The sequence below is a fragment of the Elephas maximus genome, chromosome 5 (genome assembly GCF_024166365.1).
Source record: "Elephas maximus indicus isolate mEleMax1 chromosome 5, mEleMax1 primary haplotype, whole genome shotgun sequence".
NCBI lineage: Eukaryota > Metazoa > Chordata > Mammalia > Proboscidea > Elephantidae > Elephas > Elephas maximus.
The window spans coordinates 164,292,346-164,306,475 of record NC_064823.1 but is presented as its reverse complement, the minus strand read 5'-3'; the positions used below and the strand labels follow the sequence as shown (position 1 = coordinate 164,306,475).

Sequence of the window (14,130 nt, the reverse complement as noted above, 5' to 3'; positions counted from 1 at the left end):
CTCTCTCTGTCTCTCTCTCCCTCTCTGCCTTTGTCTCTCTCTGTCTCTGTCTTTCTGTGTCTCTCTGTCTCTGTTTCTGTCTCTCTGTGTCTCTGTCTCTCTCTACCTCTTTCTGTCTGTCTCTCTCTGAGTCCCTGCTGGCTGCCAGAATGTGCATAGCAATCTCGGCCTCTGGCGTGTTGGCAGCACCAGGGACCCTGGGCTGGGGTAATGGTGGCATGAGCTCGTGTCCGGAGCTTAGCCAGATGCTGGAGGCCGGCACCAGCAAGCTCGGGAGTGTTTTCAGCAATCCTTCCTGTGTCTCTGTCCCAGGTCAGAGGGGTGAAAGGCGTCTTCCTGGCGAACCAGAAAGTCGACGGAAAGGTGATGACGCTTATCACCTACAACAAGGGCCGAGACTGGGCTTATCTGAGGCCGCCCAGCACGGACATGAATGGGAAACCCACCAACTGCCAGCCCGTGAGTGCTCTGCTCGCCCCACACACCTTTGGTGGGGAGGGGGTGGGCACGGGGCATGGCTGCAGAAGTCGGGGAGGTTGGAGATAAGACGTGTGAGAAGGACCGTCTGCGAGACATGCGAGCTGGCGCAGTGGAGAGTCCCCGTCACGCACGGAGTGTACTGGGAGTCAGACAGAGAGGGCACGTGTATCGGTCAGCTCACTGTGTAACAAATCAGCCCCACACAGCAATCCCTCAGTGTCCAGGTCAGAGGGCAGGCTCGGTTGGGCGGCTCTGCTGGGTGGCTTTCCACACCCGGCACCCTCCTCCCGGGACCAGCCCAGGCTTGTTCCATGGCAACAGCAGAGTTACAGGAGAAGGCTTTTGCTACATCTGCTGGCCAAGCCTGGGGCCGGGAAGCATACTCTGCCTCAGAAGTGGCCGGAGGGAGTGAACACTGTCTCTAACCTTCCGTGGGAGGCCACGGGACCGCCACTGTCAGTCAGTGTCTGAGCGGGGCTGGGACCTGAACACCAGGAACCGCGGTGCTGGCTTGCTCTCGGGGGGCACCTCTTCACACAGGACAAGTGTGCACTGCCCGACTGCTTTGGCTGCCTGGGGGTGCTCCCCAGTCACCAGGGCGCCCCCAGCCCTTTCATGATGCCAGGAATCACTGTGGAGTGCTGGCCTGTACTGGTGAGAATGGACGATGGAGAGGCTGGAAGGGGCCTGTCTTGCCCCCGGCCCTGGTCCAAGGCCAGCGCTCAGGGAGCAGCAGCTGGGAGAGACGAATAAAGAGGCTGGAGGGTCCCAAGGGTCTGGCTGAGGCAGGCCATTTGGCCTCTCCCTGGCCTCTCTCCTTGCATACCATGGGGAGATCATTACCATCAGCGTCCCTGAGCCTTGCCCAGCACTGACCGCTCAGGGTGGGAGAGGATCCAGAGACCTGCAGAACTGCAATCTCAGCTCACCCACTGCCTGCTTTGTGTGACCGTGGAGAAGTGGGTTGGTGCCCCCGAGCCTTCAGTGAGAAAGGAAGGAGGTGGTGAAGCCCCTATGGCATGGGAAGGTGAAGGAATGAGTACCTGTGAATAAACAGGTGAGGAAGAGCAGACCTTCCTGTGGACCCTCCCCCTTCTCACACATCCCTTCCCTTTTCCTCCTCCAGCAAACTCCTAATGACACCTGAAAACCCTGCCCAAATGCCCCACCACTGAGAAGGCTTCACTGGGCTCACTCGCCTCTATGTCTGTTTCCCATGTCACTTGACTTGGCCCCTGAGATGTGGAACCCATCGCTCCGCCTCTCTGGGACTTGGTTTCCTAATCTGCAAAATAGAAAGACTAGTGTGCCTATTTCATAGGGTTATTCGGCACATGGCTGTGCGTACCTACTACGTGCCAAACAAAACAAAATAGAAAGACTAGGGTGCCCATTTCATAGGGTTATTCAGCACATAGGTGTGAGTACCTACTATGTGCCAAACAAAACAGAAAACCCCATCCTTGTGGGCTCCTTCCCAGCACACAGGTGTTGTTGTGAGTTGCTACCCAGTTTGCTCTGACTTACGCACCTTGTACGCCACAGAGCGGAGTGATGCCCAGCCCTGACCGCCTTCACCATCACTGGTGTGTCTGAGTCCATTCTTGTGGCTGTTGTCAATCCCTCTTGGTGAGGGCTTCCCTCGTTTTTGCTGACCCTCCACTTTACCAAACGTGATGTCCTTTTCTAGTGACTGGTCTTTCCTGATGATGTGCCCAATGTAAGTAAGATGAAGTCTTGCCATCCTCGCTAACAGGGCACACAGTAGGGGCTCAGAAAATGGTACCCTGGGCCCACGGGGGCCATTGCACTGAAATGACCATTGTAGACTCAATTCCTCCTTCTTCCAATCAGGGGAGGGTGGCTGTTGGAGCCAGGATGGACCCTGCAGCCCCCATGGTGACCTGAGCCCGCAGCAGAGCCTGAAGCTGAGCCCTGGCCCACCCCTCTTTGAGGCTGTGGTTCTGCCTCCATGTAAGCCCCCTCCAGCTGAGAGCCCAGGATCACGCCACCCATCTGCCTTCACGGAGAATTAATTACCTGCCGCTTGTAAAAACCCTTCGGAGAGCAGAACTGCAGCCAAAGAGCTAATTTCGGCATCACCATTGGCAAAGTTAAGCTATATTAATCTGTCAAAGCAAGGTTGTTGCTAAGAATAGATTCTTGTCTGCAATTACGTGGCTCAGTGAGGAGGTACCCCTTGGCGAGGTTTATGTCGCAGGCCTAAGATAACAAAAATAGGAGCCGACTGACAGGTGTGCACCCTGGGCAGGCACGGGGGAGCCTGGTGGAGCAGAGAGAGTACAGAGCACCTGGGAACCCAGTTGGGCGCAAGAGACCAACAATTTCAGCTGGCTTGGGAGGCCAGTGCCCCTGGCATGTCCCTGCTGAGACGTGCAGGGTAAACCTTAGGGAGAACCCAGCTGTGGGGAAACTGGGCACAAAGTCAGACAATCACAGCCGGCTCAGGAGGCTGGTGCCCTGAGCGTGTTGCTGCCGTGATGTGGTGGACGTGGGGCAGGGGCTGCAGGGATGGACAGGACTTCTGTCACCCAGACGCTTACTCGGCCATGTGCCCACTCAGCAACCAGCTGAACTGCATGCGAGGGTTGATTTCTCACCATGAAAGTGACCCCTGCTCATTGCAGACCCCTGGGACAGCAGAGAAACGTGTAAAAAGGGAAATAGGAGACAACTCACTCAGCTACTAACCTAAAGGTCAGCAGTTCAAACCCACCCAGTGGCACCACAGAAGAAAGGCCTGGCAAGCTGCTTCTGTAACGATTATCGCGAAGAAAACACTGTGGAGCAGTTCTTCTCCGTCACATGGGGTCGCTCTGAGTTGGAATGGACTCAGTGGCAACAGTTTGGTTTTTAGTTTGTTAATCTCACTGCAGGAGTCAGTGGTAAAGCACTCAGCTGCTAACCAAAAGGTCAGCGGTTTGAACCCACCAGCCGCTCCAGGGGAGAAAGATGGGGCAGTAATGATGTCAGCCTTGGAAACCCTTGGGGGCAGTTCTACTCTGTATGCTGAGCACATAGTCCGAGAAGCTGGACTCTATGAAGAAGAACGGGGCATCAGGATTGGAGGAAGACTCATTAACAACCTGCGTTCTGCAGGTGACACAACCTTGCTTGCTGAAAGTGAAGAGGACTTGAAGCACTTACTGATGAAGATCAAAGACCACAGCCTTCAGTATGGATTACACCTCAACATGAAGAAAACAAAAATCCTCACAGCTGGACCAATGAGCAACATCACCATATTGAAGTTGTCAAATATTTTATTTTACTTGGACCCACAGTCAACACCCATGGAAACAGCAGTCGAGAAATCAAACAACATATTGCATTGGGCAAATCTGCTGCAAAAGACCTCTTTGTCACTTTGATGACTAAGGTGTGCCTGACCCAAGCTGTGACATCTTCATTCACCTCGTATACTTGCCAAAGCTGGACAATGAAGAAGGAAGACCAAAGAAGAACTGACACCTTTAAATTATGATGTTGGTGAAGAATATCAAATATGCCAGAGACTGCCAGAAGAGTGAGCAAATCTGTCTTGGAAGGAGTAGAGCCAGAATGCTCCTTAGAAGCAAGGATGGCGAGACTTCGTTTCGTATACTTTGGACATGTTGTCAGGAGGGACCAGGCCCTGCAGAAGGACATCATGCTCGGTATAGCAGAGGGTCAGCGAAAGAGAGGAAGACCCTCAAGGAGATGGACTGACCCAGTGGCTGCATGGCACAGGACCGGGCGGTGCTTCTGTTGTACTCAGTGTCGCTGTCAGTCAGGGCTGACTCGCACCTTACAACCACGACACAGTTTTTAAAGAGAAACTTTTTTTTTTAATTCGACTCCTTGCAATTTAGAAACACTTAAGCAAAGCATTGTCTTAAACAAAATAACAAAGGCTCAAAGGAAGTTACAGAACAAGAAACAAAGAGTGGCAAAGTGTTAACTTCCCTGGTTAATTAATAACTTCCCTAATTTGTTTGAGTTTACTGCTGAACTAGCACAACTATTAATAGGGCTGAGAGTGTGAGTGTTGTTGCTGGTATTGCTTTTACTGTTTTCAGGATTAATCAAAATTTATTGAGGTCTACTTTCACAGGATTTTAAGAGTAACCCCTGTAGATAGAAACGATCTTTATTGTCTGAGATATCTCCCCCCGGGCATGTCGAAGTTCAGTTATGGTTTAAGTGATAGCGGACCTTTAATTTTAATCAAAATCCAATACCTAGACTATCTAATTCAAGGGGGTCTAATGAAGTGGATGTAATGTTCTTAGGAATTATATTGAAATCATCTAAATTGGAAGAACACTATCTTAGGGAATATAATTTTGTCAGACTTCGATAACAGGAAACAGCTGCGTTCTGCCACGTGGCCGATGTTTTCAGACACTTTGAAAAGTTTCTTTTTATTTCCAAGCAGTAAATTTCCTCCTCAAGTAATTTTTGGTGAAGCTGCATTACACGCCCTCGAGGCCATCGAGGCAGCATTTCAGGTTTCCGCTGAAGCATCAGAGCCTGGTTGAGGTTCAGTGTTCGCTACTGCTGCTATAACAAAAATATCATCAAGGGGGTGGCTTCAAAGAAGAGGGATTTGTCGTCTCACCGCCCTGGAGGCTGAGAGTCCAAATCAGGGAAGCGGCCGTGTTGATTCCTCCTGAGGGTCCGAGAGCAGAGCTGCCCCGTGCCTCTCTCAGCCTCGGTGGCCGCAGCCATCCTTCCTTGGCTGTTTGTGGATGCATCTGTCTCTGGCCTCACCGGGCGCCTGTCTTTCCTCTGCGTGTGACTCTGTTTCCTTGTCTGTCCTTCTCCTTTATAAGACATTACGCAAAGGCATTAGTTCCCCACGTGGCACAAACAGTTCATGCTTGACTATCAAAGTTTTGAACCCACCCAGCATCACTGCGGAAGAAAAGCCTGGCAATCTACTTGTGTAAAGATCACAGCCAAGAAAACCCTATGAGGCAGCTCTGCCCTGTAACACATGGGGGCACCATGAGCCAGAATCGACTTGACGGCAATGGGTTTGATTTGTTTTACTCAAACCGGATTAGGGTTAGGACCCACTCTACTCCAGTATGACTTTGTTAATTTCACTGACAACATCTGTAAGGAAAATACCTGTTTCCCTAAACAGAGACATCCACACGTACAGGGGTTGGGACTTCCTCTCTGTTTGGGTGACACAATTCAGCCCCTGACGATCTCGCTCCCTAGCTGTGAGTCTCAGGCTGCAAAGATGCTCTGTTTGAAGACTTTTCATTTGAACGGGAAGCGCCTCATTCATTGGCTTTTCTTTACGTAACTCTCTCTACACCTAGTTTTTCTCCTTCAAGCCTTTTTGTGGAAACGTTTGAGCTAACAGCATCAACGAGTTTTTTCCAGTCGACTTCTGACTGGTGGCCTTGGTCCCCATTGTCTGAGTCACTCTTTTGTCTAATCCTAATTGTCCTCGCCACGAGCCTTCTCCAAAGGGCAGGAAAACCTGTCTTGAGCAGCTTCAGTTAAAGATTCTAACTGGCTCTCTTTATCATTTACGACCTGTTCCCATTCGTGTGCCGCATTCTCAAGCTTTTTCTTTTTTTTCCTGTTCCTTCATTGCCTGACTCTTTCCTTCCATCCAAAAGCTTCTGGGAAAGCCAGCTTTGGTCCTTCCTAGAGACGAGGGCTTGCATCCAAACCTTCCATTGTTTTCCATTGTTTGGGATGTTTCTGGCATCGGGCACTTTGGATTGAAGGGATTTCCGCTGATCTTCGAAGGACCCAGTCTGTCCCTGAAGACAAGCCAGCACCACTCCACGGAATGATGGTCTGGGGCCTCGTGCACCTGCCTCCTCCAGTGGTCAGCTGGGTCTGCTTGCATCTTCATTCAGTGCTGCCAGAGGTACAAGCCCAGAGTCCGTGATGGCAGAGGCCCAGCCCCCCACCACAGGGGACTCCAGGGCACCATCGGCCTGGGTCATCATCTCAAATTCATGTTGACTCTATGACGTTCTTCAACACTGTCAGGAAATCTTTTGGCAGGCTCATTCCCCCTCCTAAGGTGTGTCGGCCCTTTACTATAGAAGCAGTCAGAGTAGCACGTACCAGAACCTCTGGGGAACGCAGGCCTTGTGTCAAGCTTGCAGATAACACCAACAGAGCACTGCCCAGCAGAACACCATAGAACCCAACATAGAACCACCCAGCAGAGCACCACCCAGCATAGAACCCCCAGCATAGCACTGCTCAGCACAGTACCACCTAGTTGAACATTGTTCTCCGTAGAACTGCCCAGCAGAACACCACCCAGCATAGAACCGCCCAGCAGAGTACCACCCAGCATAGAACTGCCAGAAGAGCACCACCCACCATAGAACCACCCGGCAGAGCACCACCCAGCATAGAACCGCCCAGCAGAGCACTCCTCACCATAAAACTGCCCAGCAGAGCACTCCCCACCGTAGAACACCCAGTAGAGCACTCCCCACCATAGAACCACCCAGGAGAACATTGTCCACCATAGAACCACCCAGCAGAGCACCACCCAGCATAGAACCACCCGGCAGGGCACTCCTCACCATAGAACTGAACCACCCAGCAGAGCACTCCCCACCATAGAACCGCCCAGCAGAGCACCACCCACCATAGCACCACCCAGCAGAGCACCACCTACCATAGAACCACCCAGCAGAGCACTCCTCACCATAGAACCACCCAGGAGAACACTGCCCACCATAGAACTGCCCAGCAGAGTACCACCCACCATAGCACCACCCAGCAGAGCACCACCTACCATAGAACCACCCAGCAGAGCACTCCTCACCATAGAACCACCCAGGAGAACACTGCCCACCATAGAACTGCCCAGCAGAGTACCACCCACCATAGCACCACCCAGCAGAGCACCACCTACCATAGAACCACCCAGCAGAGCACTCCTCACCATAGAACCACCCAGGAGAACACTGCCCACCATAGAACTGCCCAGCAGAGTACCACCCACCATAGCACCACCCAGCAGAGCACCACCTACCATAGAACCACCCAGCAGAGCACTCCTCACCATAGAACCACCCAGCAGAGCACTCCCCACCATAGAACCGCCCAGCAGAGTACCACCCACCATAGCACCACCCAGCAGAGCACCACCTACCATAGAACCACCCAGCAGAGCACTCCTCACCATAGAACCACCCAGGAGAACACTGCCCACCATAGAACTGCCCAGCAGAGCACCATCTAGCATAGAACTGCCAGTAGAGCACCACCCACCATAGACCTGCCCAGCAGAGCACCACCCACCATAGAACTATGCAGCAGAGCACCACCCACCATAGAACCACCCAGCAGAGCACTCCCCACTATGGAACCACCCAGGAGAACACTGCCCACCATAGAACTACCCAGCAGAGCACCACCCAACATAGAACTGCCAGTAGCGCACCACCCACCATAGAACCACCCAGCTGAACACTCCTCACCATAGAACCACCCAGCAGAGCACTCTTCACCATAGAACCACCCAGCACAGCACTCCCCACCATAGAACCACCCAGGAGAACACTGCCCACCATAGAACCACCCAGCAGAGCACCACCCACCATAGAACTGCCCAGCAGAGCACTACCCACCATAGAACTGCCCAGTAGAGCACTCCCCACCATAGAACCGCCCAGGAGAACACTGCCCACTGTAGAACCACCCAGGAGAACACTGCCCACCGTAGAACCGCCCAGCAGAGCACCACCCAGTAGCTCCAGGTCCAGCTTTGAAGACATGTTTGTTGCCATCAGTAGGCCCTTCGTGGCTCCAGAGGGCACCACAGCTCTGCCTCTGGTCACCAGTATCCTGTCAGCTACCACTGACTGCACAGAACCCTGTGAAGTGTTCTGCCTGTGGCCCAAACAAGTGCCTGGTGACCAGGTCAGACCGTTGGTGGGGCCGGGGGTCAGGAAGTACTATAAGGCAGTGCTCTCCAACTCTGCCCTGCCCCCTGCACAAACAGAAAGTGATTACTTACGTGGAGTACCAGGGGCCATGGGAAGGGCTGATTGCAGCCAGAGACCAGCTGTGAGCTCTCGCCACTCGAGCCCCTCCTGCCCTCCAGGAAACTCAGTGGGCCTGATTGGTGCGGGGCCATCACCCCCTCTCTGTCCACGACATGGCAGGGCACAGTGGTGGGCAGGCGCTGTGGGAACCCTGTGCTGCATCCCTGGATGAGGGCAGCTGCCATGGGGGATCCCATGCCGTGTTCCTGGGTGAGGCTCCTTCCTCTCCTTCTGTGCTGGGGAGCCTGGTCCTGCCTACAGAGTCACAGACCACCCTCTCCTGAGGCTCTCCCTCCTCTGTGTGTGCCAGTCTGGGTGGAGGGGCTGAGGTTGAAGGGTGTCCCCGCAGAGGTCAGCTCACTGGCCTGCTTTCTGGTAGTAAGGAACCAGGTGTGGTCCGTCAGAACCAGTGAGGTCTCAACATTTCATGGAATCTCACTGGCTCAGCTTGTCCCCATTCCACCCCGATGTTCCTGGCCTGCAGACCTCTCTGGGGTGACTCCACGGTGGCCCACGACGGCCTCCAGTCCACTGAGTAGCCTTCCTGATGTACCCCTGTGGCCAGGGTGGGTCCTTCTCTCAGCTGAATTGGCCACCTTCTGTTTCATTTTCAAGGGGCCCTGGTAGCACAGTGGTTAAGCACTCGGCTGCTAACCGAAAGGTTGGCAGTTCGAGCCCACCCAGCAGCTCCATAGGAGAAAAGTCTCAGCGATCTGTTACTGTAAAGACTACAGCCTAAGAAACCCTCTGGGGCAGCTCTACTCGGTCACATGGGGTCACTATGAGTTAGCATCAATTCGACAACGACCAGCAACATTTCTTTTCTGACAACTGTATTGAGGTATAATAAAATTCACATGCCATGCTCTTCTCACATCTACGGAGTACAATCCAGTGGTTTTTAGTAGGTCCATCGAGTCATGCAGCCATTCACAGTCGATTTTACAGATTCGTCACCCGGATAGGAAACCCCATGCCCTTTGGCCACCACTCCTAGCCCCTGCCCCACCTCCTGCCCCACCTCCCTCCCCTGACACCACAAATCTCCTTTCGCTCTGTGGGTCTCCCTGGTGCAGACTTTCCATACGAATGGAATCCTGTAACGTGTGGTACAACTCATATGTTCTTCAACTCCTGAGCAGAGCAGATAAAACCCGTCTGCCCACTGGCTCCAGCCCTGGGGCCGCCTTTGGTGACACCTGACCCTGATCAATATCCAATTTACTAAGCGGTTTAATTTTTAACTCGAGATAATCTGTATAAAACGTGCTCAGCTCATAGCCAGAAGGAAGCGTTGTAAAATCATCAAGTGAACAGAGAGGTTTTGGCACTTGGATCAGAAACCCTGGTGGCGTAGTGGTTAAGAACTACATCTGCTGACAAAAAGGTCAGCAGTTCGAATCCACTGCTGTAAGTCAGAATTGACGGCAACGGGTTTGGTTTTTCTGGTTACACGCAGTGATGACAGTGGGGTTCTGAATGACCCCGCTTCTCCCCCGCCTTGTATGGGCCACACACACCGCCGTCTCCATTCTGCAGCTGAGAAAAGCCATCAGGCAGTCCCTTTCCAGGGGAACCCGACTCTTCAGGTGCTGTGCTGTGTTAATCCAGTAGTTCTGTGAAGCAGAGGTTATTGTCCCATTTCACAGAGAAGGAAACTGAGGTTCAGAGATGCGCAGCATCTTTTCCAAGGTCACACAGCACAGAGAGGCAGGTGTTGGTTTTGTTGCTTTTGTTGTTGCTGGGTGCTGTTAAGTCAATTCCGACTCACAGCAACCCCACGGGACAGAGTAGAGCTGCCTTGTAGGGTTTTCTAGGATGTAATCTTTATAGGAGCAGATTGCCGGGTCTTTCTTCTGCGGAGCCGCTGGTAGGTTTGAACCTCCGACCGTTCAGTTAGCAGCTGAGTGCTTAGCAAAAGGATTCAAGGCGCTGAGGACTGCCCATCCCCCTCCCCACCTCATCGGTTCTGGTGGGGAAACCAGAGGGCTGACCCCGAGGCTCAACCAGACATGCCTGACAGGTGGGGTCTCTGGCGGCCCCCTTGCCTGCCTTTCTGAGGGGCAGGCACTCCTATGTCATCCAGGCAGACCACTGAGGCCCAGGCACCCCGGACCACATTGGGGAGCAGGGCAGCCTCCCGAGCCTGCAGAACTGCCCTCTGTGGCCAGGGCAGGCAGCCCCTGGTGACACTGACCGCCTTGGCCAGCCCTGTCTCTGCACCCGGGGAGCTGTATGCAGGCGCGGGGCCTCATCCTGGGGTGCCGATGTGACCCTGGACATGACAGAAGGGGGTGCAGCCAGATCGCAGCCTTGGGTGTGGGGGAGTGGGGAGACCACACCCACAAGACACGCTCTCGCCCCGTCTGCCTGCCCAATGCCCAGTGCCTCCAGGATGAGCTGAAATGGCCGCTGCTCTCCCAGCTGAGTGTGGGGTGCGCGCAGCAGGCAGGAGGCAGGAGGCCAAGGAGACTGCTGTGCCCTGTTTAAAGGCATCTGCCAGAGGCTCATCTTCCAGGGAGCCACGAGGTTGTGGTCCAAGGGCATTCCTGCAGGGGCGGGTACTCGAGCCAGAGTGCTTACTCCGGAACCAGGCCGTCTAGGGATAGCCCCAGCCCCATACCCCTTGGGCAGGTGCCTAAGCTCCTTGTGACTCAGTTTCCCCACCAGCATGATGGGGGAGGTAACCCGGGAGGCCTGGATGAGGTGCTGTGGAGTGTAGAGCTGGTACCGCCCAGGCCCACCGCTGATGCTGGTGCTGCTGAAAGGGTCTCCGGCCCTGTGCCCACCCCTCCCGCCAGTGCCCGCCAGGCTGCTATGAGGTGCCCGCTGATGCCCACAATGACACTGGTATGAGGTGCCCGCTGATGCCCACAATGACACTGGGGTTTAGACCCCTGTCCTCCCCCTCTGCCTCTGAACAGAGGAGGGTCTGGGGATGTCCCACTGCCAATCTTGATGCCTGGGCTACTGTGGTCACATACAAGGCCCCCAGTAAACACTCAATGGACAGACTCCAGGGTTGCACATCCTGGGGCTCAGGACACGGGCCCTGTGGGAACCCCCCCCAGCACAGGATGTAGGCCCTGTGGGAACCCACCCCCAGCACAGGATGTGGGGGCCTGCGGGAGGCCGCCCCCAGAACCCACACTGGAAACCCTTCCCTTGAAGAAGCCCACTGACTTCATCTCACATAGAGGCACCCACCTGGTCACCATCCAGATGGGGGCTGGGCAGAGAACTGACCAATTCTCCTGGTTGAACTGCCCCTGCCTGGCTCTCCTTCCCACCCCATCCCTCCCTGGGACACACCCAGCTCTCCTTCCCCCTATCCCTCCCCCGGGGCACACCTGGCTCTCCTTCCCACCCCCATCCCTCCCCCAGGGCATACCTGGCTCTCCTTCCCACCCCCCATCCTTCCCACCCCTGGCTCTCCTTCTCACCCCTATCCCTCCCCCAGGGCACACCTGGCTCTCCTTCCCACCCCCATCCCTCCCCCCAGGCATACCTGGCTCTCCTTCCCACCCCCCATCCTTCCCACCCCTGGCTCTCCTTCTCACCCCCATTCCTCCCCCATCCTTCCCATCCCTGGCTCGCCTTCCCTCCCCCGACACCTGGCTCTCCTTCCCACCCTCCCATCCCTCCCCTGGGAGACCCCTGGTTCTCCTTCTCACCCAAAAAGCCCCAGCAGTGGATTTGGCCTCAGTGCTCCTTTTCTGAAGGATACTTTTCTACTCCAGCACTGACTGTTGCCTCCTTCTCTCCTCCTTGCAGCCGGACTGCCACCTACATTTGCACCTGCGCTGGGCAGACAACCCCTATGTGTCGGGCACCGTGCACACCAAGGACACTGCCCCAGGCCTCATCATGGGTGCAGGTAGGTGGCTGCCTTCACAGCGGGCTGGCAGGTGCCATCACCACCTGACAGAAGCTCCATTCTCAGGGGTGAAAATTGTTGAGCCTGGGCCTAGGCCATGGTGTGTCCACTAGGGGGCAGAGCTACAGCATCGCCAAGAAGCTCAGCCCTCATGGCAAACCCAGAGTGGGCACATGGCACACGGCGAGTGAATGGAAAGAGCGGTGGATGCAAGACTGAAGGATCGATGGATGGGTAAATGGATGAGAGGCTGGATGGTTGGTTGGATGAAAGGATGGATGGATGGGTGGGTGGATGGGTGGGTGGATGGGTGGGTGGGTGGGTGGATGGGTGGGTGGATGGATGGATGGATGGATGGATGGATGGATGGATGGATGGATGGATGGATGGATGGATGGATGGATGGATGGATGGATGGATGGATGGATGGATGATGGGTGGTTGGGTGGATGGGTGGGTGGGTGGGTGGGTGGATGGGTGGATGGGTGGATGGATGGATGGATGATGGGTGGGTGGATGGATGGATGGATGGATGGATGGATGGATGATGGGTGGGTGGGTGGGTGGATGGATGGATGGATGATGGGTGGATGGGTGGATGGACGGCTGGACGGATGGATGGACGGATGGACGGATGGACGGATGGATGGATGATGGGTGGGTGGGTGGATGGGTGGGTGGGTGGGTGGGTGGATGGGTGGATGGATGGATGGATGGATGGATGGATGATGGGTGGGTGGGTGGATGGATGGATGGATGGATGGATGATGGGTGGGTGGGTGGGTGGATGGATGGATGATGGGTGGATGGGTGGATGGACGGCTGGACGGATGGATGGACGGATGGATGGATGGATGGATGGATGGATGGATGGATGGATGATGGGTGGGTGGGTGGATGGGTGGGTGGGTGGGTGGGTGGATGGGTGGATGGATGGATGGATGGATGGATGATGGGTGGGTGGATGGATGGATGGATGGATGGATGGATGGATGGATGGATGGATGGATGGATGGATGGATGATGGGTGGGTGGGTGGGTGGATGGACGGACGGACGGAAGGACGGACGGACGGACGGATGGATGGACGGATGATTTGTGTCACAGCTGACATCTGTTGGTCCCTGAAGAAGGTTCCTTCAGGGAGCAGTAAGTGCTATGATTGGATAGTGACTTAAAATGAGATTTATCTGAGTTAGAAGAGTCTTTCAAAATAAGAAGCTTGTGTCCTGAAGGTGCATAGCTGGGAAGTGGCTGGTATCTAAGTTTCAGTTTATTTTCTGGCATTACTGGGCACCTTCCACGCACGGGGCTGGGACAGCCTCTGCCAGCTCAGCCCAGCATAGGAGCCAAGGCGGAGATGCCAAGGGAAGTGGCGGCGGTGGCACTGAGTTTAGCAGCTGTCACCTTTGGCCCTTTCTACCTGCCATGCGTGGCATTCTTAACCGCCACAATGACCCTGAGAGATTTGTGGTCCCATTTTACAGATGAGGAGGCTAAAGCTCAGGAAGGGGGAGCAATTCACCCCAACTTGCCCCACAGGGAGGGGCTTGGCACCCCAGGTCCCCTCTGTCCCTCAGGCCGGGGTCAGGGAAATGTCGGTGGAGCCAGGCACAGGCCTGGCTCCTGGTCAGGGACCTTGTCACCCACAGAGAAGTGTCCAGATGTGAGGGGCTGCATGGGGCAGAGAGTTGCCGAGTCTCAGGGACCCTCAAATGCTCATGGCGC

General features: G+C 54.9%; 1 protein-coding gene across 1 annotated transcript in view; it reads left to right on the top strand.

Annotated features, from left to right (window-relative positions):
- Positions 1 to 14,130, top strand: part of SORCS2 (sortilin related VPS10 domain containing receptor 2) — a 568,942-nt gene that overhangs the window by 498,518 nt on the left and 56,294 nt on the right. Inside the window, exons 10-11 of the mRNA XM_049886699.1 lie at positions 313 to 459; positions 12,300 to 12,402. Of these exons, the coding sequence (XP_049742656.1) occupies positions 313 to 459; positions 12,300 to 12,402 (250 nt within the window). The remainder of the gene's footprint in view (positions 1 to 312; positions 460 to 12,299; positions 12,403 to 14,130) is intronic.